The sequence below is a fragment of the Pagrus pagrus genome, assembly GCF_965226575.1.
Source record: "Pagrus pagrus genome assembly, chromosome: 7".
NCBI classification, from domain to species: Eukaryota; Metazoa; Chordata; class Actinopteri; order Spariformes; family Sparidae; genus Pagrus; species Pagrus pagrus.
Window position 1 is genome coordinate 12938349 of NC_140191.1, and position 22936 is coordinate 12961284.

General features: G+C 41.2%; 4 protein-coding genes across 6 annotated transcripts; 3 read left to right on the forward strand and 1 right to left on the reverse strand.

Moving 5' to 3' along the window:
• Positions 1–473: 473 nt before the first annotated feature.
• Positions 474–2558, forward strand: nat14 (N-acetyltransferase 14 (GCN5-related, putative)). Of its 2 annotated transcripts, none has more exons than XM_084356316.1 (4): positions 474–646; positions 1116–1280; positions 1367–1672; positions 1759–2558. In XM_084356316.1, exons 2-4 carry the CDS (start codon positions 1200–1202, stop codon positions 2200–2202), a joined length of 831 nt encoding a protein of 276 aa, XP_084212442.1. In that variant the 5' UTR covers positions 474–646; positions 1116–1199; the 3' UTR covers positions 2203–2558. The 2 variants fall into 2 exon arrangements, with proteins under 2 accessions (XP_084212442.1, XP_084212443.1); XM_084356317.1 differs by lacking the exon at positions 474–646 and adding an exon at positions 692–946.
• A 2884-nt stretch (positions 2559–5442) lies between these two features.
• On the forward strand, positions 5443–7202 carry aicda (activation-induced cytidine deaminase; the record flags this gene model as incomplete). Its single annotated transcript, XM_084357625.1, is given in 6 exon segments — positions 5443–5460; positions 5464–5501; positions 6174–6339; positions 6465–6747; positions 6926–7041; positions 7152–7202. Coding segments are annotated over 6 exon segments (672 nt in total), but the record flags the coding sequence as incomplete, so codon positions are not given.
• A 1019-nt stretch (positions 7203–8221) lies between these two features.
• Positions 8222–13732, forward strand: LOC311259913 (adaptin ear-binding coat-associated protein 1-like). 2 transcript variants are annotated; one of them, XM_084357314.1, is made up of 7 exons: positions 8222–8359; positions 9305–9405; positions 9646–9750; positions 9947–10028; positions 10134–10242; positions 10473–10620; positions 12053–13732. In XM_084357314.1, exons 1-7 carry the CDS (start codon positions 8259–8261, stop codon positions 12160–12162), a joined length of 756 nt encoding a protein of 251 aa, XP_084213440.1. In that variant the 5' UTR covers positions 8222–8258; the 3' UTR covers positions 12163–13732. The 2 variants fall into 2 exon arrangements, with proteins under 2 accessions (XP_084213440.1, XP_084213441.1); XM_084357315.1 differs by lacking the exon at positions 8222–8359 and adding an exon at positions 8472–8569.
• A 714-nt stretch (positions 13733–14446) lies between these two features.
• mfap5 (microfibril associated protein 5) lies at positions 14447–18771 on the reverse strand. Its single transcript, XM_084357317.1, has 7 exons — positions 18710–18771; positions 17661–17737; positions 17517–17549; positions 17359–17394; positions 17147–17234; positions 15059–15132; positions 14447–14969 (listed from the first exon to the last, which is right to left on the reverse strand). Exons 2-7 carry the CDS (start codon positions 17701–17703, stop codon positions 14857–14859), a joined length of 387 nt encoding a protein of 128 aa, XP_084213443.1. The 5' UTR covers positions 17704–17737; positions 18710–18771; the 3' UTR covers positions 14447–14856.
• Positions 18772–22936: the final 4165 nt, after the last annotated feature.

A 22936-nucleotide genomic window follows, 5' to 3' on the forward strand; every position in this document is an offset into this window, starting at 1 on the left:
TTTTTTTGTATCTGATTGTGGATAAAACTAGAATGGCACTCAGTAGAGCGCATACCTCCGCCAAGACCAAACACTCACACTTCACATTCTTACATATTGCACTTTTACATATATTTATTTTTCAATACGTCTGTTGGGTCGATTTGAACCTTATGGTGGACTAACTGACTAACTACTTAACTGACTTAACTACATTTATTGCCAGAAAATTAATTTAGACACCTAAGTACAATTATCAGATACTTTAACACTTTTACTCAAGTTATATTTATATAGGTGACTTTCACTTTTAACATGTAACATATAACATGATATATTTACTTTTTTGGGTACTGCAGGAAGCTAAAAATACAAACGTTACATTTGCAGCGCTGTTTGCGCCGTTACGTTAGCCATTCACGTAGCCTCTGCGGAGTGCGGATCGTCCTTACGCAAATGACGTAGATCGGCGCATAGAGAACGTCCGACGGACGTAACACAGAGTACGTCTGCGTTCAGAATCGCTCCTTTCCGCAAGAAACGACTCTGTGCTCTATGGCCATTCAATCAAACGTGCCGACCCTGCGTGGACTGGACAACAAACCGTGACATAAACACAGCGTGTTTCTCCCGTTTCCAGTGTGATCTGAGCTGCGTGGTGCACGAGGTAAGCGGAAACGTGGGGTGTGAGCAGGAGCCGGGGGTCTACATGTGTGAGGGCAGGCAGACCACAGCTCTCTGGAATAACCATATAAGGATCTGAACAGGGTCATTTCGCTTTGATGATGATGATGATGATCAGTGTTAAACATGCAGATGAAAAAAGCGAGAATGGCGTGCACGACACGAGCACAGAGTGATGGTGACACATGACAAAATCCTCTGTAATCCCCATCTGTCTTTGTTGTTGCGATGTTAGCTTGCAACTACTGGCTTGCTGCAGGCAAAATCTACTGTATTGCATAATGTGAGTGCTGGAAAATACATTGACCCATTATTACTGCATCATGTCTGTCGTAGTAAACCTGTCTGTCAGTCTAAAACAGTGTCAGTTATCTGCATGATTTAGTGCCAAACGTCCCATATGCAAGCACAACCTTCTGTCCATGTACCCTTCCTTAAATGTGTTCTTGTAGGGTCCCTGTGCACACAGTGTGGATGGTGGAGCCTGCACCAGAGCAAACAGTCTTGCTTGCTGTTGGAGCATAAAAAGCCTAAACATGGTTAAGCTGGAGCTGGATCAGGTGGTGATGAGGAGGATGAAGGAGGACGACATAGAGGTGGTCAAAGCCCTCATCAAGGTTTGTACGAATCATCATAGAAGGATTTGTATTATTATTATTTTTTTTTTTATCTTTTGCTGATTTGTTTCTCAATGTTTCTCCAGGAGGGCAGTGAGGGCACAGAAAACCGTCTCATCCTCCACATCGTCACTCGTCCGCTCTGCCTCTTCATCCTGGCTGTTTTCTCCTCGATCCTGCGCTGCCTCGTCCATTCCTTCATCCTGGCACTTGCTATTCCTGTCTTCCTGCTAATTGTCTTTCTGAAGATCACCATGCCGCGGTCCACTGGGGTTCTGGGCAGCAGCCGCCCCTACTGGGACTACGTGGGAAGCAGCTACAGAGGGACACAGGATGAGACACTGCAGAATCCCTACTGTAGGGTCAGTGGCAAGACACCAGTGACAAAAAGGGTTAGTCTACAGTGCTTTTTGGGTAGTTGTTACTTAATTCTTGTGACCAAATGTTGCAGCCACATAATCCTTTTTCTTCTACTCAGCCAAGGCGCAGAATCAGCCCAAAAGAAAAGGACAAAGAAGTGTCAACAGAGAAGATCACACCAGAGAGGGAGCAAACAGCGGGGCAGGTCTGGTTGGCAGAATGCGATTGCGACATCATCGGCTGCATCTTCCGTGAAAGCGAGAGTAGAGGTGGTATCAGCAGGATCTGCAGGTTGGTGACGGGCTGCTGGTACCGCAGGGAGGGCTTGGGCCGGCTGCTAGTCCAGAGTCTGGAGCAGAGAGAGAAGGAGGCTGGTGCTCACAGGGTGTACGCACACGTCCCCTTCCCCTCCAAGGTGGGGGAGGTCTTCTTCAGGAAGTTGGGCTATCAGCTAGTTGGGGAAGGGACTGATAATGAAGACGATGAGGAGAGGGACCTGGAGACTCCAGAGAGAGGATTTCTGGGATACCCCCTCACAAAGGTGTTTTACAAAGACCTGTGATGAAGGGATGATGGACTTTAAGAAAAAAGTGTCCCAGCCTGTCTGAAGGTAGAGAAAACTGTGGAGCTCTGCTGAAGGTGATTGTGTCAATGCAGCAAAATGTTTGATGAATTGTTTCGGTTAATAATTTATTGAATATTTGTTTAATTTATACCAGTATTTATTTACGCCATGTGTTGCTGTTTGTTTTAAGTATATATTTACCTTTTTCATTATTTAAAGTATCATCTGCCCATTTTCATAAGGCAAGTACTTCATTGTTTAATAACTCAAAAATGACATGAAGCTTCAGATGTGCTGTTCTCTCCTCATTTGTAACGAAATGAAATATTTATTTAAAATGTGTGTTTCCTAAATATGTGTCTGTGTGGTTCTTTTCTGAAGCAGTTCAACACGTGGTGGTGTGTGTGACTGCACACATTTGTTTGTGAAACTGTAAAGATGGGTGTAGGTGGATGTACAGTTTCTGTATAGGAAGCCTATGTGGTTTGGGTGAATGTGCAGAATTAATCTGCTTTTATCTTTTTGTGCGCCCTGCCTGCTGTTGCTCACCTTCATGTACAGTATGTGGGTCCATGACTCTGCAAAAACAGTGCTCCCTCTATTCGCTTTAGTTTTCTTGTTCTTTCTTTTTTTATTATTATTATTTTATGATGAGAAGACAGAATTCTGCACTTTTTTAAAAGTGCAACTTTTCTTTTGAACTTTATCTGAGAACATTCAAAAATTATCAACAGAATGTGAAGAAATAACACTTCTGACATTATATATAATATTCATATAATGAAAGTATCTGTTAGTCACCGCTCTAAAATGGAATTGATTGCAAAGAGTCAATCGAAACCACACAAATAAATCAACTCGGTAATTAGTGTTTCAAAATTAACTTGCATGGTGGCGTCACATTAAATATATGCGTCTGGCATTTTGACTCAAGAATGTGTGTGGTTAGCAGGTGAATGACAGTTTATGTGACTAAGGGGGGTGATGCACACGGCCCCAGTCTGAGGCTAACCTTAATATGGTTAGCAGCCCTCACGCTCACATTGCGCAGCTACCTACACTGCTAACCACAGGCGGTGTCAGTATAGCATCTGTATGCCACAGATAAACACACAGGATGTTTGTACAATGGTGTTGTGTGTGAGAAAGGCATATCTCACCTGATGTGAGGACATATGCAGCAAAGGCCTGTACTTTAACACCAGTGCTAAGTCATGTGAGCTGTAGTGGAAAATCACAGTCCTTTAATTAAGTTTGATGAGAAAGCTGAGACACCCAGTAACATAACAGTGTTGTTACTTGCTTGAGTAAGTGTGTGGTCAGGCTGTTTGAAAACAGTATTTTTACTGGTGACACTTCTTGGTCATCATCAGGTTGTTTCTTCATGACTGTCAAAGAGCAGACACCTGTTAGCTGGGCCTCTACCCGCCAGATCTGTAGCTATTATTGTTGTCAGGAAACAGATGTGAGTTCACACACTGGAAAGAAAGTCTGTTTGTGACTGTGGTCATGTGCGTCTGCACGGTATGGCTGTGTGTGAGTGTTTGTGTGCGCGTGTGCAGGGTGTGGGCGGGTGGGTTTCGGAAAGTATGACTTGGCATTTCCTACACCCGGTTTCTGCCCCTGACGACGGGTTAAATGCACAGCCACGTCTGGCCATACTGTACTACTCCACCACACACACACAGGCACACACACACACACACACACGCACACAGCACAAGAGGGGTGGTAGTGCACGTGAGCGTTCATGTGTGACTGTGAGATGACCTTGGTCAACTGTGGTCAAACCCAGAGAGCTGGGTGGGAAGTGGTTGCATATAGTTTGGCATTTGATCAGCCTCTTGAAGTCGAGAAAAGACACATGCACACGAGATCAAATGTGCAGAGACATTAGCCTTAGTGCACCGTCAGAGTAATGTAATATGATGTGAGGTCGCTCAGAGCATGCAGACACACTTACACATGAATCACTCTAAATTTGGGGGCACCACACAATCATAGGATATATTAGATAAATTTGTTCCAGATGATGTATAACATATAGACTGTGTTAATGACATGCTCATACAGATGGCTAGCACACACACATGCGCAAATACACACACAGATGAGCTCCAAAAACAGCCACCCTGGGAAACGGTGAATTCCCCAAACCACAGAGTGCATGAGAGGGTGAGGGGAGTCATGGGAAAGCAGGATGCCTGCATGCAGTGCCACAGAGTTAGCAGACTGGGCCAGAGCTAAAACAGACAGAGCAAAGAAAGGCGAGAGCAAAATAATACACATCCTGATTTGGCAAGGACGGATGACAGCATCCGATGGTTCAAAGGCTTATGAGTGAGATTTATCCACACTCTGCGGTCGGTCAGCTGGACGGCCGTTCTAGCAGACACGTAGGGTGAGGGAGGTCGATTACAGTTCTGCTCCCAGACTGACACAGTTTGGGAAAACCCAGATCAGAGGACAAAGTAGGTGTCAGGGCCTCCGGGTCTGGGAACGCCTAGGGCTCCACCAAATCTTGGGGCCCCGAGGAGGTGGGGGGGCAGACTAGGTGGAAAGGCTGAATAGCAGGAGCAGTTGGTGGTGATCCCACAGTAGATCAAGGTGAGAAGGTATCTGGAGGTTTTTAGTTAACGATCTGGGAAAACCAAAGCGGATGGGCCAGTGGCTGGATACGTTTCAAGTGTTTGGAAAGTTCCAGCCAGTTGGCTAAGTTTACTGACGTCTGTGAAAAACTCCAAAGGTTACGAATCACGTCAAACAGTCCTCTTTCTCACGTGTGGTCACTTAAGATTAGTTTGTAAAATCTATGTTGTGTAATCTGCCTTCCCAGTAAGATTCCTTTATTGCCTTGTGCCACATCTCTGGTTTCACTTGAGAACTAATTCGAAAATTTTCATAACACATAAAAACCATGATGCCCTTAGAAAAGAATTTGGCAAAATGAGTGATTCATTTATGGCTTTAAATGTTTTGCCACAAGACAATGCAATCCATCCATCTCCTTTGTATCACGCCCCCTGAACTTACTTTGAAAAATCTCTGTCCAACCAGAAGCTGCCTCTGTTGTGTGCAGGATGTTTATGTTTAGAGGTATATACTCTCAGTTACTTCCCTTTAACCCCCCCAACACACACACACACACACACACACACACACACACACACACACACACACACATCACACACATCACACACACACACACTTTCGCTCTTTCTCATTTACCTTCATTTATTGCCCACACCCGCCGAGTGACAAAGCGCGTCTTTCAAAATGATTACAAAGCTAGACAGGTGAGCAAAATGGATACATTCTATTTATATGTTGTATATGTCTTTGTTTTTGATTTATACATACTGTAGATTAAATATGCATACTAGTAAATGGAAAAAAAAGTTTTTCATAACTTTATATCAATGATAATATTTTAATAAGATATTCTTTAGTTGAATTCTGTTTAATTAACTACAGCACTCTACCACCATTGAACGCTACAAATTGAGGTTTCATAATTAATGACTTTCGCTAAAAGTAGTGAAACTGAGAGTGAGAAGAAAGCAGTGAATGTTAGTTGTCTTCTGACTGTCCAGCGCTCCCATTTGGTTAACCACAGGTTTTACATGAGTTTACTGTGCCAATTTATTGGATTAGAATTCATGTGTGAGTCATCTGATTAATAATACGTTAAAATGGAAATTTACTGCATTGAATTTGTCTCAGACTTTCCCGGCATTAAAACCCCTGAGATTATAGGTCACCGAAGATGTCGGTTCACAAAACAGCAACGCGTTTGACGGCACTATTACTGATGACATGGTGACTGATAAATTCTGGGCACAAAGTTTTGTAGGTGGATCTAGCCTTTAAAAGAAGACTTTAAAAATCCTGATAGGTAAGCTGTGCTGTGCACCACATTTCATTAGCTAATAAAAAGGGCACATTTTTCTCTTTGTCTTTGTCTTAAGTGTGCTTTTGCCCAGAAAAAAGTTCATCTACCATTACAAGAATGTGCGCTGGGCGAGGGGCCGACATGAGACTTACCTGTGCTTTGTAGTGAAGAGGCGAGTGGGGCCAGACACCTTAACCTTTGACTTTGGACACCTCCGCAATCGCAGTGGCATCCATGTAGAGGTAAGTAATGTGGGTGAAAATGGGGGAGCATGTGAGAAGGGCCTGTTTAGACAAAAGGCAAAGAATAACAACTGAATTTACTGGATGACTGTATCCCTCTTGTCTGTTCTCCCATTTTTCCATAGCTGCTGTTCCTGCGCTACCTGGGAGCCTTGTGCCCTGGTTTGTGGGGGCATGGAGGCACTGGAGAGAAGAGGCTTAGTTACTCCATCACCTGGTTCTGCTCGTGGTCTCCCTGTGTCAACTGCTCCCTCAGACTGTGCCAGTTCCTCAGCCGGACTCCTAACCTTCGCCTTAGGATCTTCGTCTCTCGCCTCTACTTCTGTGACATGGAGGACAGCCGTGAAAGAGAGGGCCTAAGAATGCTGAAAAAAGCCGGTGTGCATATCACAGTCATGAGTTACAAAGGTAGATGCAGAAAACTGTGTGCATGTGGTAGAGATATAAAGAGAAAGCAGACGCGTATATCTAGAGACGGAAATGTATGGAAGCTGGCCAAATTCTTCCCAAAAAATCCATTGTTTTCCTCATCATGATCGTTTTCTGGATGTTAAAAATAATGATTTTTTTTCCCCTCTCTTTTCAGACTTCTTCTATTGCTGGCAGACCTTTGTGGCTTGTAAGACGAGCAAATTCAAGGCCTGGGATGAGCTGCACCGTAACACTGTTCGCCTTACCAGGAAACTGAACCGCATCCTCCAGGTAGATGATTTAAAATATTGCATGTTTTTCAATTAAAGGGATTAAGTCAAACCATGATGCTTTGTTTAAAATTCTAATAATGATGTTTTCTTTCTTTCTGTCTTTCTCAGCCCTGTGAAACAGACGATTTAAGAGATGCCTTCAAGCTTCTTGGACTGTGAAACATACCTCTGACCTCCTCTGGCATTATCATTAAGTCTGTCATTACTTCTAAAGAGAAAAATACATGTTGGTGTTGTCTATCACTACAACTGCTAAACTGAGAATATAAAAAACTAAGAAAAAAAAAGCTTTGCAGCAAGGCTTTAAACATTAGATAGATGCTGCTTGTTGTTTCTGTGGCAATATGGTCATGTGATATAAAATAATATACAATGATTTTGTCTTGTGTCATTGATGTTAAGGTGATATACGTAACCATCTGCCAAATTCATACTCCAAACATAGCCGCTAACTGTCGCTGCTGTTAGCTAGTAAGCTTAGTTAACCGCACAACTAGCGAGCACATTCTTTTAAATTACATATTGCACCTTTCATACTTTATGGACTTGAAGTTATGTTAGCTTGCCAGTAGTTAGCCTGACTAACATTAGCATTTCAAAAATGATTGTCGAACTATTCAGATAACTGGTGGTATATTCAGCTAGCTTAACTGCTGGTAGGCCTAGTTATGATTGTAGGGCATTGTTAAAGACTGCAAATTAAAGGGGCATAAAGTGGTGTAGTTTGTAGTCCAAAAAATAGTTGCATGTTTTGTTTTACCACATAAAATACATCATTAAATCTCCCACAAATTAATTATAAATGGCTACAAATGGCTACACTGCTCTACTCCAGTGATAAATTACAGTTTCCCTACAGTTTGACTTGTAAACTTAATACAAGTCAAACAACGCTTCTTCTTAGCTTACCTGTCACTTCTTTAAAACTTCACACCCCAGTTTATAACGTAGCTTTTCTTTTAATGCCATTTAATGTAATTTTCAGGCTCATAAATACTCTCCATGATGAGTAAACTGACATTTATTTGTAAAAAAAAAAATAAAAAAAAATCGGTGGCGTGCCCCTTTAACGGCATCACTGACACCGTACCAGTGAAACGAGGTCGCCAGCGTGTGCGCACATACACCGTCTATTACGGTCACGTCGCCGTTAACGCCGCGCGGACACAACACTCACCGTCACCACCGGCGTGCACCGACTGAGTACAAGTCAAGATGGCGACCGAGGGTCAGTCCGAGTACGAGTCGGTCCTCTGTGTCAAACCTGAAGTCAACGTCTACCGAATCCCACCGAGGGCATCCAACCGGGCTATCAGGTGAGGGGGGGCGGCGGCCTCACGGCGAGCTTTCTGTCCCAGCATCCGCGGGCTGCAGCCGTTAGGAGCCCGCGTTGCCTCGGCGACCTACCTACCGAGCTCATCCGTTAATCACGCAGCCTCAAGTAACGGCGGCCGTAGTTTCTGTGCTGGTCGTCTCTGCTGTGCGTTTACAAGGTCAAAAAGGAAAATACGCAACTAACAGTTGGGGTTTGTACCTGCGGGGACGGGGTTTGATGATATTTGTGTCGCTCTTGTGTTTGTAACGCTACGTGTGCCATCATTCAGTGGCACGACACACGATCAATAATGCTAACATCGCTTCAAAGTCCAAGTGGACGATTTTTAGGGCAGCTAGCTTGGTAATAATACTCTATTTTGCACCAGACATTCTCCTTTTGCTTGTCTGACCTTATTAAATATACCTGCACATCATCAGTGGAGTTGTATTGCTACATTGCAAAGATGTATTGCTCAAGGACACTTCAGTAAGGTTGACGCTCTTTGCTGACAACATGAAATACAGTGTTCCCTCTGTATATGCTTTAAAGAGCTGTTGTGCTGCCAGGAAGGTTGACATTGAATTGTTTACCCCATCTTTCATTGGCTGCTGCTCCAGCCTGACCTGCTCCAGCTGCAGCTGAGTGGACATCACACCAACCAAACAGTAGCACAGGCCCGAGTCCCCTGAGACACATGATTGGTTAACCAGTGACCATATGTACAGTGAGTAAGGGTGATGATGTAATATTTCAGCCTTAGGTCTAGGCGAAATGCCCGTCTGATGTCTTAGTCACGTTCTGCTCACATAGAGAAAAGCCAAGCTGGAGTGTGTGATGAATCATAACAATAACACACACCTCCTTTTCCTGTCTCCTTTTCTTCTCACTTCACCTGCATCACACCGCGTCTCCCTGACTGCCCGCCTGTGTGTTTGTGTCCCAGGGCTGCCGACTGGAAGCTGGATGCTCCTGACTGGACGGGACGCATGCGCCTGACGACCCGCGGCAAAGTGGTCTACGTGAAATTGGAAGACAAAACCTCTGGTGAGAGATGAGCAGACGGGACAGTGCTGCTGTTTAGCGCCGCAGTTGTAAATCATTTTACTGTGTAGTCTCCTGTTTCGCCGACACCCCTCTCTGGGACTAATTTATTCCAAGGTGACCCAGCTCACGTCCAAGCAGGCGGTGTTCATATCTTGGTATTCTTGTTGTATTCTGGCTTGGTTTTGATCTTAAATGAATACTATAATTCATCTAACGTCCATCTTTTGTTCTAACCTACAGGGGAGCTGTTCGCCCAAGCACCAGTGGATGAGTTCCCTGGCATTGCAGTGGAAACTGTTAGCGACTCAAGCCGTTACTTTGTGCTCCGTATCCAGGATGACAACGGTGCGCAAACTGTTGCTAAGCCATCAATATTTTGTAAATGTTCTCACAATTTAGGGGACAACAGGGCAGAGATACACCACTGTTAGGCAATACCCCTGCAAAACTGTTGTCGATTATTGTGACAAACGACAGATTTAGTATGTTTTTGTGTGTAATAAACTCTAACCCTTGTTTGTTGTGTTAATTTCTCTCACAGGCCGCAGTGCGTTCATAGGCATTGGCTTTGGAGATCGAGGCGACGCCTTTGACTTCAATGTTTCACTCCAGGATCACTTCAAGTATGCAGCTGCTTCATAGTGTGTCATGAGTCATAACTAATTCTTGCTAAGAATTTATTTATATGAGTTTAATAATCCTTTTGCATCTTATCTTGTCCCCCCCAGGTGGGTGAAACAGGAAGATGAACTTAGCAAGCAGGCGCAGGCTCCAGACCTTACTCCTAAACTGGACCTGGGCTTCAAAGAAGGACAGACCATTACTCTAAATATTGGGGTAACTTTATTTTCATTAAATCTAATGTCTTTAAGGTTTTTGTAGATTTAAAGGTTGTTTTAATGATTGAAACAACAAATATATACCAGTATTTTTAAAAAAGAAACCATACTAAGCATGATGAGGGTTTAACTTTGAGTCTGAAACCAATTCTTGACAGGCAACAACACACACTTGTTAACACACACACACACACTAACCAAATGTTCTCCTAATTGTACCTTTTCCAGCAATCAAAAAAGAAGGACAGGTCTCGTCCTCAAAGTTCAGGTGGCTTTGGGCTTCTTCCACCTCCTCCTGGGGGCAAGTTAGCCCCACCTCCCTCAGCCAGATCTACCAATCATAACACACAACCACCTGCAGGAGGTAGTGACACTGGTAGGTAATTGTGATCACGCAATATGTATGTCAATATTACATAACGTAACTGTTACTTTAAAGATAGGTGAAAGGGCTGATATCAACGATTACTTCATTATCGATTAATCTGCCGATAATTTTCATGTCCCAGAGCCCAGCGTGGCGTCTTCAGATTGCTTCTATGTCCAATCAACAGTCCAAAAACCCAAAGACTTTTCATTTACCATCATAAATGACAAAGAAAAGCAGCAAAGCCTCACATTTAAGAAGCTGGAACCCCAAATGTTTGATATTTCTTTTCAGAAATGACTGAGACTGTTTCTTTTAGTCGACAAATCAGTTAATCAGCTAATTGTTGCAGCTTTAGTAAAGTTGGTTCACCCGAGCGCTCTGCTGGAAACAGCTCAGCCCAGTCTTGGCTCAACTGTCAAAATCAGGTTATTACCTCAATAATCCACTATATTCCATCTTTACTTCCATGTTCAACCTGCAGGTCGTTCTAGGTCGGTGCTGCAGTTTACAGTGGGACGTAGAGTGTGACCTTCATACAGTATAGAGTTCATTAAATGGTCAATATAATGCAGAGGAAAGTAATTTCGTTGTTGAAAGCTTGTATTTCTTTGGCCCCATTGGGGTCTGTTATAAAGGTGTTTCCAGTGGAGCACTTGTGTCCACAGTCTTTACAATCATAGTGGTGAGTGCGATGTTATGCTGACCTACAGGAATACAAGCCAGAACTATGAGGTAGACAGTTGTAAAATACAGGAATTTTCCTTTCAAGATTATCGTGGTCCCCCTTCTCTCTGGCCCACTGAAGATCGATCTATATCACAAAACGTGCACATGGTTTCGGTTTCATGCGCCGAGGTTCGTCTCTTGAGATGTCTGCCACCATTTGAATACAATGCAGTTCCATGTGGTGTTCAAGACATCAAAAAACAGTTGGAAAATTCAGCACTGCAATTCACCACTGAAACTTCTCTCTACCAAAGAAATAGTGCCCAAGAAATAATAGAGATGTGAGGATAATCCTGAGTAAACGGGAGACTGTTTGAGTGATTCTGAGTTTCAGATGTGATGTGTTCAGCTCTTTAAGCAGCACAGAGCCTTTCACCTCCATTGTGTTTGTGTGGTGGCTGAAGTTTCAGAAGCCGCTGTCTCAAAACCAGAGTATAGACTGTAATGCTGAAAGTATGTGCATGGCCACCATTAATGCCACCAGTGTCAGTGGGACGGTATTTTATTTGAGTGAACCGACCCTTTAGCAAAATATATGCATCTTTACACTTCATAACAAGTGAAATGACTTGAAAGATAGAGATTTTCTTCCTATTTATGAGAAGAACACACAATAAATTGATTTTGATTTATAATAATCAAATCAGAAATCTATATTTTGTTCCTTATTCAGAGGTGCATTATGTTTCTGTTTTATTCTTTTAACCCGCAGGTGTTTTGCTAGACTTTGACTCCAGTAACTTCAACTCAGCTGCTCCATCCAACCCCGCCACCACAGCCAGCTCTGACCTGTGGGGAGACTTCGACTCTGTATCGAAGTGAAGAGAGATTCGGTTTGTTTTTCTCCCTCCTATCTCTCTGTAAATTTATGCAGCACTTTTGCAACTTTGTTTTCCCCATTATGGGATCCCGTATCTCTCCCTGCCAAGCAGGGTATCCCCCTGTACTAGCTTGTTTTACTTTAGTTCAGCTCCGCATTGCTTTTTGTATTTAGCCAGAGATACATCCAGACCTCAAAGTCCAGTCTTAATAAGAGAGATTTAGAACTATAGGCCAACAACTCTATCTCCCTATCCTTCTCGGGGGTCTTCTTCCTTCTCTCCTTATGTGTATCTACTCTCTCTAGTTTACTCAAATTCTGCCTTTGCCCCTTTTCTCCTCCTCTCAGTGTTTTATTTGCTAATTTCTATCGTAGAGTCTACATAATTATGATCAAGGGAGACATAATCAGAAACTTCTGATGATGAAATCTAGTAAGATATAATGAATTAATGAATTTTATGTACAGAGAATATTTATTTTAAATGTATATATTGTCTGTAGTTTGTAATTATTGTCATTGGTGTTGTCACCTGTATGTACTGTAGCTTATATTCCTCCAAGTCCCCCGCAATGGGACTGACTATATGCACTGACTGGCAGTCTGGTCTGTCTATAGAGTTAGTAATGCATAAAGTCTGCATTTAACGCAGGGATTGTTCAAATTTTAGACTTAGGTTTTAGAGAAGTTTACCACAAAATGAATTTACTTGAAAAAGGCGTGTTAAGCTGTAGCTGATTTGCAGGATAGTTCTGCTCTCTAGCACTCTCTAGTGGGCTCTTGAGGCTTTACAGCACCATTTTAAGAGAGATGTCAAATTGAGCTGCAGCTGTTGAACACATATTTCACTGGGGATGGGTCCTGGGCACTGCGTGCACTGTTTTAACTGTAGATCAGTACAAAGAGACGGGAAGTAGGAATGTTGGATGCGTTTGGGTGTTACTAAAAGAAAGAGAGGCGTCAAGTGCTTTTATCTTTGCCTCAAAGGAAAACAGAGATGATTTAGTCCATGTTATGTCAGCTCTACTCAGCACAGCTCTTAAAGCTGTGACTGGTGACTCATTTAGGTCGTGACCTCTCTGCTGCTCAATGAATAGGTCTGTGTTTGTGGGGAGAGCTTCATCTCCTTAATTCTTTATGAGAAGGTGACCTCAACCGCAGCATGTCGTACTGTACAAATGAGTTTTAACTGTGAACTTCAATTCCATGTTAAGATGTGATGTTATTAATGGTATTCTGATGCAGACGAATGCAGTGTGGGACCAAGCTAGTCTGTGTTTGATGCAGTGTTTTGTCGTGATATTGTTACGTGCCGAGAGATGGATTATGTCGCACTGATATCTGATGCACGTGTGTGGTGACAGATGACCGTCACGCGGTGGATGTTGATTGGAACACACAGAGGTTGTGTGAGTGTAAAGCCCTACCAATGTTTGTCAGTGTTTGTTTAAATTATATGCATCTCTCCCAAATGTTACTTGTTATTCAAACTGTATATGTGTATGGAAATGTATATGGAAGTGAATATGCAAAGAAACACATAAAAATATCACTCAATGACCGTAACTTTCATTTGTTGTATAATAGTTTGTTTTTTTTTTGGCATGACCGGCTATGTGTGAGATAGATCCGAGTCTGTGTCGGACAGTTTACACACATGCCGCCCACCCCTCCCCCCCACATTTACCTAATTTATTTCCAGTCCTTTCATTTCAGCTCAGTGTAAAAGTCTTTCCTGCGTTTTGATGTCATTTACAGTCACGCTTTGTTTTGGGAAAGTAAAACATAGTAGTCGAGGATTATAAATACAGAATTTGCAAAATTTTAACTGCAGTGCATTAAAGATGGTGTCCTTCCTTTTTTTTTACCTTTCACAACAAGAGACCTGGATACAAGTAAAAACTGCGTAAATACTTATCAGTGAGAACTTAAATTCACTTAGACTTTTCACTAACAGACCACTGAAAAAATAGCTAGTTATATAAAGTGGCATATACTGCAATTCATTTTCGGTTGAATGTTATTTTTTATATTTTTAGTTATATATTTTTTAAAGCTCTGCCCACTTGATTTTGAATTTTGAGTTAAGCCTCTTCAGTAGTAAATGTTTTATTATGAGCCTACAAATGTGTGCGCATGCTGTCAATGATAGTCCTTGAAAAGAAAAGAAAAGAAAAGAAAAGAAAATTGGAATTGACCAAAATTGGATTCAGACTATCAAAAAATTGGAAATCAGAATCGGCCAAAAGACTGTAATCGCTGCATCGCTAAAAAAGAACAAGTAACTCATTAACACATGTAGCTTTATTTATTTTGGATACAATAGTGCACATAATACTGGATTGTCAATGAGTACCTTACAATCCACAACAAAGTGGGTCTTTCTTTGTACAAAGAAGCGACTCAGTGCTGCTATAGGCCCATTACTACAGTACCTTAAATGGGTCGTAAACCATGAAAGACATGATCTGTGTCCAACAATACACAGATGAAATGAGCACACCTTCAATAGACACACACAAAAGACGAATACATGAACATAGATATGAGTCAGCACACTTGTGCGCATGTGTTAAAGAGAAACAAAAAGACCCCAGGTGTTGACTGGTGGATTTATGGTGTTATGGGCTGTTTTTGTGGCGACGCTAAGGGGCTCCATCCCCACTGGTGGTCACATCACCATCCTGGGGCCCCCATCAGGCTTTGTTTGCCCAGGTTTTGGGGTTGCTACGGCGATTGCGACAGCGTTTCCTATCAGATGTCCTCTTAACACGTCTGGGCCACCCGGACAGCTCTCTGCACAGTTCAGCTGTTATGTGCGAAAGACAAGGATATCTCTGTTAATGCGTGATCACGTAGAGGAAACATCATGTTTGTTCTAGTTTTAGAGTGTGTCACCTTTCAGATACTCATCCTGCTGGCAGACTGTCCTCATACAGATCTCATTGTTGATCACGTAGACACGAGGAAGGCTGAAATACAATAGCATGATAGAGCTGTCCTGATACAGTTTTAACTGATTTGACAGGATGCAACTAGAGTAACAAAAACATGAAAACACTGATCTTACTATAAGTGAAACGTCTCATTGAAGTCCTTGTACTCAAAGTATTTCTTTTTTTCTGCAAATGCCTTTACTCTTCTATGTTGATATTGAAAGTAACATGAAAACTTTGCTTATAAATTTCTGCATCAGCAATAATCCATTTATGACTTTAAATGTAAAGATTTGTGATATTAAAACTCAAACACACAAACGATACTTGTACCTATAACAGTGATTTTAAGTATTTTAATTACATGTACATTTTCCATCTAATTTTATGACATCAATTTAAGTTTAATGCAAAGTTTGTCTGTCATGTTGAGTCAATATGTATAAATGAAATACTCTAGTCTGATTGAATTAAACTGATGCAAACTTAAACATACATACACATACACCTTGTGTGTTTATTTAATTATACAGAAACATATATTTGTGTTTATTATTACTATTAATAAACTATTATAGATAAAAGTAATGCATTTTAAATGGGTTATTTTGTCTCCTGTAGTAAATCATACACTCAGTTAGTTAATGTATACACCTTGAATAAACATGACAGAAAAACCTTGTATTAAAGCAACACTATGTAACTTTCTCCAGAAAGATAGTTGATTGTTGACTCTCTTTCCGTCCGTCCGCCTGTCCATAGTCCGTCCGTCCGTTCATCAGTCCAACTTTCCATCATCAGTAACCACTAATCCTTTGCAGGATCGCAGGGTGCTGGAGTCGACCCAATATAACATTGGGCGAGTGGTGGGGTACGCCATTCTCATGCCAAGATCATAAAATACCAATCAAAATCAAATACCTAATCAGGTACTGTGTATGTGTAAGTAAGTGTTGGTATTTGACAATCTTGGATTGAGACTCAACAATCAGTTATCTTTCTCCAGAACTACATTAAACGTTACATAGTGTTGCTTTAAATGTGATTGTTTACATCAATAAAATAAAATTGGAAGGAAAATGTACATGTGATTGAAATACTTAAAGGAGCTCTGTGTAGTTTTGGGGAAGAAATTTTAATCAGAAGAGAAAGATCTTCATTGACTGATTGTTTTTAATGTCTAAACAAACTACATAAACAAACTCTCTTTGTTTTCATGACTGAATGAACTGAATAAATAAGCTGACCTTAAAGGACAACACAACTTCATACTGCTTTACTTCTTTTATATGTGGGGGACCCTGCCACCTCTCTAGCTTCAAACAGCGTTCTGGGGACTTTATTTTCCTCCAACAAACAACTTGTTTATTCAGTTATTGAAAAAAATGATATTTCTGAGGTGTGTTATTACCTCATTTATATTATAAGTATTAAAATTCTGACTTTGAATTTCTTCAAAACTACATAGTGCCCCTTGTTTTAGGCAGTCCTGGGGCTATACTGCTGCATAATGAGAACTTTTACCTAAATGCCCTGAAACCCCTGTTTCTTATTATGAGCCACAGAGTCTGATATGACACACTATCCCTTTTTTTTTTCTAAAGTTAGAACAGTTTTGGTTGTTTCACATGGCAGATTTCTGCATTTCTGCTTTTGTTTCTGTTCTTCTCACTCTTACTAAAACATGAAGTCGCATACTTCTGTGCACCGAGTTCAGCAACATTTGCATGAAAATCTGACGACAGTTGAGACCAAACCACATCTGCGCAGTCCTGGTGAAGCAGATAAGGGTTACACTCTTAATGATAAAAACTAAGGATGTGTTTATGAATATTTAATGTCATGAAGAAATGTTTTCTTTTACTTGTCAGGGAGTAGTTTGAATCGTGTTGTCACAACTTTTTCTTTCTGAGTGGGTCTGAGCTCCTCTTTCACCTCAAATCTTTGCAATACTACAGGGATTCTCATAAAACAGTCATAGATGATGATATACAGCAACACATTCACTGCCATATCATATAAGTTATTCTGCAGGTAAATTGCAGATCACCTGTAGAGGCAAAGACCACCAATACATTTCTTGATGGGCCTGTGAACCGAGTACATCCTGGTGCAAGGATACATCTCCTCCCTACAGTCTGCAGAGACAGAAAATACAGGACATATTGAAATAGCATCAGTCACAATGACAGGATGAGCCAGCAGTTCATGAGGCCTCCTGAGAGGCAGTTCAAAGGTCATCTCCAATCTGCTGCCACTCACTGGCTGGCAAGGTTTCCCCAGGTGCCTCAGTTCCCTCTAAAAACAAGGAAAGAAAACAGGATCAGACTGGGAACACATCTTAACCAGAGCAATGACTCACAGACGGACAGATGTCTCGTCCTGATCTGAAGTGTGACTTATGAGGAAAAGAGCATTACCAGCCTGCTGGGCTTGGGCTACAGCTGTGAGTGCTGTGGAACAGAAACCACATGAGGGGAGTGTTTCGCAGCATAAAAACAAACACACAGCGACTCAAGCATAATTAAACAAGATGATTTGTGTGTGCTGTTTGGCAGCAGTACCGTGGAAACTGCAGAGGAGCAGGACCACTGGAAGGCCGCCCATTCCTTCAACTTGTAAGAGGTAAAAGCTTTACGAGCTGGAGGAAACCGAAGAGGAAAAGAGTCAGGGTGATTTCACAGAGTGGAACTGTTCAATATCCTCGCTCCAGATTTTTGTGCTGTTTATGTTTCCTTGAATCTCATTGCATATAAATGATCCCAAAGTTCCAGGTCACCGTAATGTTTTCCCTAAAGTTTTGCTCCACAGAGAGTGTTTTGGATATGTTCTTGAAGAACGCCTGATGTCATTTTGCAGTGGAAATAATCGGTGCTGCAGTAAATTCTCTGCTTGTAAACAACTACATAAAGTAGCAGTGGAGGAACTATTAAAAAAAAAGTTCAAAAATGACACTTTCTACCTGTCAAAATGTGTTTTTCTCCTTTCTCTCACTCCTTCTCTTGCTCTTTCTCCTTCCCTCTCTCCTCTCCCGCCCTGCATCATTCCTCTCGTGATGTGTCAGTGTAACTTTGGAGTCCAAGATGTGAGTTCTCGCAAAAGAATGTGTTTTTTCTGTGCCCTATTTGAGCACCCCTCCACCCCTCCTCTGTTACAGTCGCACATTCTTTCACAGCTTTCTTTTCATAGAACATATCGCTGCTTTCCAACTGTACGGTCGTCACCAGCCTCTTACGACCATCACAGTTTTGTGTCTTTTCTGCTCCGATAATCTCAGTCATACATTCTCAATTACTGAATTGCAAACTGTGGATTGTCCTGGTTTAACTCGCTGCATGCCTCTGCTGATCTGTTTTTCCCTGCTTCACTTCCTGAACTCTGTGCAGCCACACATCACTCAAAACGATAAAATATTAAGAATCTGAAGTGAATCGGTTAATCAGCCAAGCATTCAATCTTCACATTTCATGTTTACATCTAATCAACAGGATTATCCTTCCATTATTATCTTTGGATGTGAGATATCGTGCATGTTCAGATGATCCTCTGTGTATTTCCTGCAGTTTGCTTTTAAAATCAGGTGAAAAAAGTAGCATAATTAACTTGTACTTACAACTTTTGCTGTCGTCCACCACTGCTTTAGTTTTATGAATCTTTTGTCTTCTCCCCTTTCCCCTCCTTTCCTCTCTTCCCTCCTCTTCCTCCTCCTCCTCCTCCTCCTGCCCCTATCCTCCTAACCATCATAGATTTCTTGCTTTTCACTTTTTTTCCTGACCCAATCTGGAAAAAAAACAATTAGCATCCAGTCACAATCTGATCTCATTCTTTTTGTTGGTCCTAAGTGGCAGACATTTTACACGGATATACAGGTCCAGTATCTTAGTGACTCAGCGTCCCATCACCACACAAAGCCAAACATTCAGACTGCCATCATTCACAAAAAGTAGGGCGGTTGCTCTTTTAATTATTTGTAAAGGCACTTTTGGCAAACACACATCAAGATAACACTGATGTATTTATTTACGACAATAAGATCAGAGATGCAGGCTTGTCTGAGTGAACTTTGTTGTAAAAGCATCCATGTTTTTCTGAGCCTGAAGTCAAGTTTGTCCTGGATTCTGTTTGGATTTGTTTTCTGAATGGAGCAAATGAAAGACACACAAACAGAATTATCTGACCTCAGTGGGCCTCACATTTGACTTTTGCTCTACTTAATTTAACCAGCAGGAGGCGCTGTGCACAAACAATATCGTCTTTGGCCTCTTCTACATGTTGTGTAATGCAGGAGCCAGTGCAAAAAAGTTATGACCTGTGTTTGATTTCTCTATAATGTAACAGAAGCTAAACAGAAGACGAGGGCCAGCCTGACCCCGGTAATCTCTTCAGTCCTGTATGTCATAATGTTTACCTCCCCAAGTCGTCCGTTGCTCATTGTGAAAATGTGTGATTTGAATTCTTCATGGCAACCATTGTTTGTTTGTTTGATTTAGTGTTGAAATGATGAGAAAATGAGTAAATTTAAAATGTTGATGATTGATTAATTAATTAACAGTGCTGTAAAAAGTCAAAGTAAAGATATCGCATTAAAATATTACTTTGGTAAAAGTGAAAGTCACAAATACAAATAGTAGTTGAGTAAAAGTCTTAAAGTATCTTTTATTAAATGTACTCAAGTGTCAAAAGTACAAATAGTAAATTCTACATATATTAACACGTATATACCTGCGTTGTATGTGTAAGTGTTTTTATTATTATTGTTTCACTGTGGATAAAATAGATTAATTTAAAAGATTAGCTACTTTAGCTCTGATGCAGCATGACATCTGCAAAGTAACTAGTAACTAAAGCTGTCAAATTAAAGGTGCACTATGTAGTTTTGAGGAAGAAAGTTTGGAGAGAAAAAAAGAAAAATCTTCACTCACTGATTTTCATGACTGTATAAACTGAATGAACAAACAAATCATGTTTAGGGGACCTTATTCCCCTTAAAAATGGCTTGTTTATACGGAAATATATCAGTATCTATTTCTGAGTTTGTATTATTACCTTATTAATATTGTAAATATTAACTTTCTGAGTTGCACCTTTAATGTAGTGAGTACAAAGTACAATATTTGCCATCAAAATAAAGTGGAGTGGAAATATCAGAAACTTAGAGTAGAGTATAAGTACCTCAAAATTGTACTTAAATACACTACAAGAGTTAATGTACTGAATGTAACATTCCATCATCCTGTGTTCAAGTAATTTATTCACCAAACGTTCTCTGGCTCCAGCAACTTTACACCATTGTTAATTGGTAAGTCTAATATCTTTGGGTTGTGGACAAAAAGAGACATCTGATCTGGGAATGGTTTTGTTTTAAGTTAACTATTAATCAGTGAATTGGAAAGTTGCAGGCATAGTTTCATTGCCACAGGAATAAATCTTGCTCATTTTGTTCTGATGTTGACAGTGCTGTACTGTGAGGGAAGTGGTGAAAACACTGTTTAAAGGAGATGAAACATACTTGAGGAGACCATGTCTGACTTCCTTAACAGACATTATAATTGTGTGACATTTAGCATCTTTATTTATTCCTGTGAGTGGTTTTGTAATATTGTACATCAACAGGTGACACCTTCAATATCACATTTGTCAAATAAGCACATCTCCTTCGAACATATTAGCTCATCACCACGTAGAAAAGCATCATCATGTGGATCCTAAGAAAGTTGTGATCCATGATAAGCCCCAGGTACTTATACTCTGTCAGCAGCTTAATCTGCTCTCCTTTGATGACATTTGAGACTATTTCTAGTCTCAAAGGACTACAAATAGATGTGACACAATTACTTTAAAAAAGGACAATGTTAAATCTTGCACAATTTCATTTATCAATGAACTTCAACTATTGAAATGTAAGGGAAATTTAATACATTTTGTAGACGGATGACATAGTCAGATATGTGTCATCTGTAACCCACAATTTCTGAATTGTCAGTTCAGATAAGATATCCTTGAAATAACCGAAGAGGTCATCTGTGCAAAGATGAAAGTGTCTGTCAAGGCCACAGCTCCGGACTCTTTGTCTCAGAGGCTCTTTGTGTTGAAAAGATGCTTTTCATTGGGGCCATTACAGCTGCATTGGGAGGGAAACTTGACTCTACATTGGCTTCCATGCACTTGACTAATATAAATATTGCTACACATACCCCTGAAGTCACACACGACAAAACTCTCACTGGCTCTCACCCCATGCTTGGGCCTAGTCAGTTCCAAAGGGAGACACTTATCATCCCCTTGACATATCGGGGCCACAGGGACACCAGGGTGAGCGCCTGTGGGGTGGCCCTAACAAGGTCGACTGGGCGAGCCTGATGACAGCTTGACAGATGGGGGACAGTGTAAGCAAAAGAGAGGAGGAGAGGAGCCAAGAGGGACGATGAATCCTTTGAACATATCAACCTGCCACTCTGCCCACGCTGCTCCACCATGAGGGAAAAGTAGTGCTGAGAGGGGCAGAGATGAGGAAAGAGAAGGAAAGAAAGGGTTGAGTAAAGGAGCCAGGTGGTGCAGAACTGAGAAAGCAACGTAGAATGGTTAAGGCAGACATACCGGATAGTAAACACATGATAATCCCGCGACTTGTTTATTAGTTGGATGGCAATGCATGAGGCACGCCAGCTCTGCAATTCATACTCTCGCACCGACCTTCTTTTCACCCCAACACTCCTCCCTAACTGTGCTTCTCTATTTCTGCCTTTGAATTTCAACCAGCTGATGCATTTTTCATGTACGGCTGTTTCCCATGCAAGAAAGAAACACACACACTGTGCAATGCATTTTCGGGGGCATAACGCTTACTTTAACTTACTTTAAAAACCACATTTCAACCCCAATCTTTACTGAAAGCTTAACCTTAATCTTACCTGAACCTTAAAACCAAGTCTTAAGTAGTGAGGATCAGAAGTGTCCCCACTAAGAAGGTAAATAAAAGTAGTCCCCACAAAGATAGCAACACAAACACACAGCAAATTAACTCTGGCACATTACAACGCTCAAACTAGATCTTCAGATCTTCTAACTCGCAAAAATGATAAGTGGTGGGTTTTTTGGGGGACCAGTATCACCACTCTCAGTCCTGGTTAAGCAATTAGAGTCACTGAACCTTAACAAGCCGCCAGGTGAGGGGGGAGGGGGTGAATTAGGCCATGTTGACCTAAGTGTTTGGCTTCACTGTATGGATACATTTCAGACATTTGACCTTATGAACTCTTTATTTGCTCCACTCTGCCTATCAATCTGGCTCTTATATCGGTGTCTGTTTTGCAGCTATCATCGTCCTGACATGTGACTTTTTTTTTTATATAATCAGATATCTGTGTAAATATCTGTTACATCTAATATAATTTTCCAGCTGGCTGTGTCTGTATCATTCATCCATGCGACCTATAAATATTTGTGTTAAAGAACATTAATCTCCCTCCTGAAGACAGAGGACAGGGTAACTTATGCTCGATATGGAATGTAAACGTTATTTTAAATTGAATGTGACAGCATGCAGATCTTCCCGATGTTTAAACTTTTTTCCAAAGTGAGCTTCATTTCAAGTCAGAATCTTGCTTACGTTACAAATCTAAATCCGATGGTGTTGGGTTTCCAGATTTGCAAATGCAAATGTTCAAAGGTCTGTCGTGACTTGGAAGTATACACATGATTGAAAGTAAAATGAGCTTAACCTCGCTGACTTGCACATGGATTTAGGTAAGGATAGTGGTGGAGGAGGTTTTCAGATCTTTTAATTTAGTACAAATACAAATAATGTTTGCCAGCGTTAGCAGCATTAGCTAGTGCACAA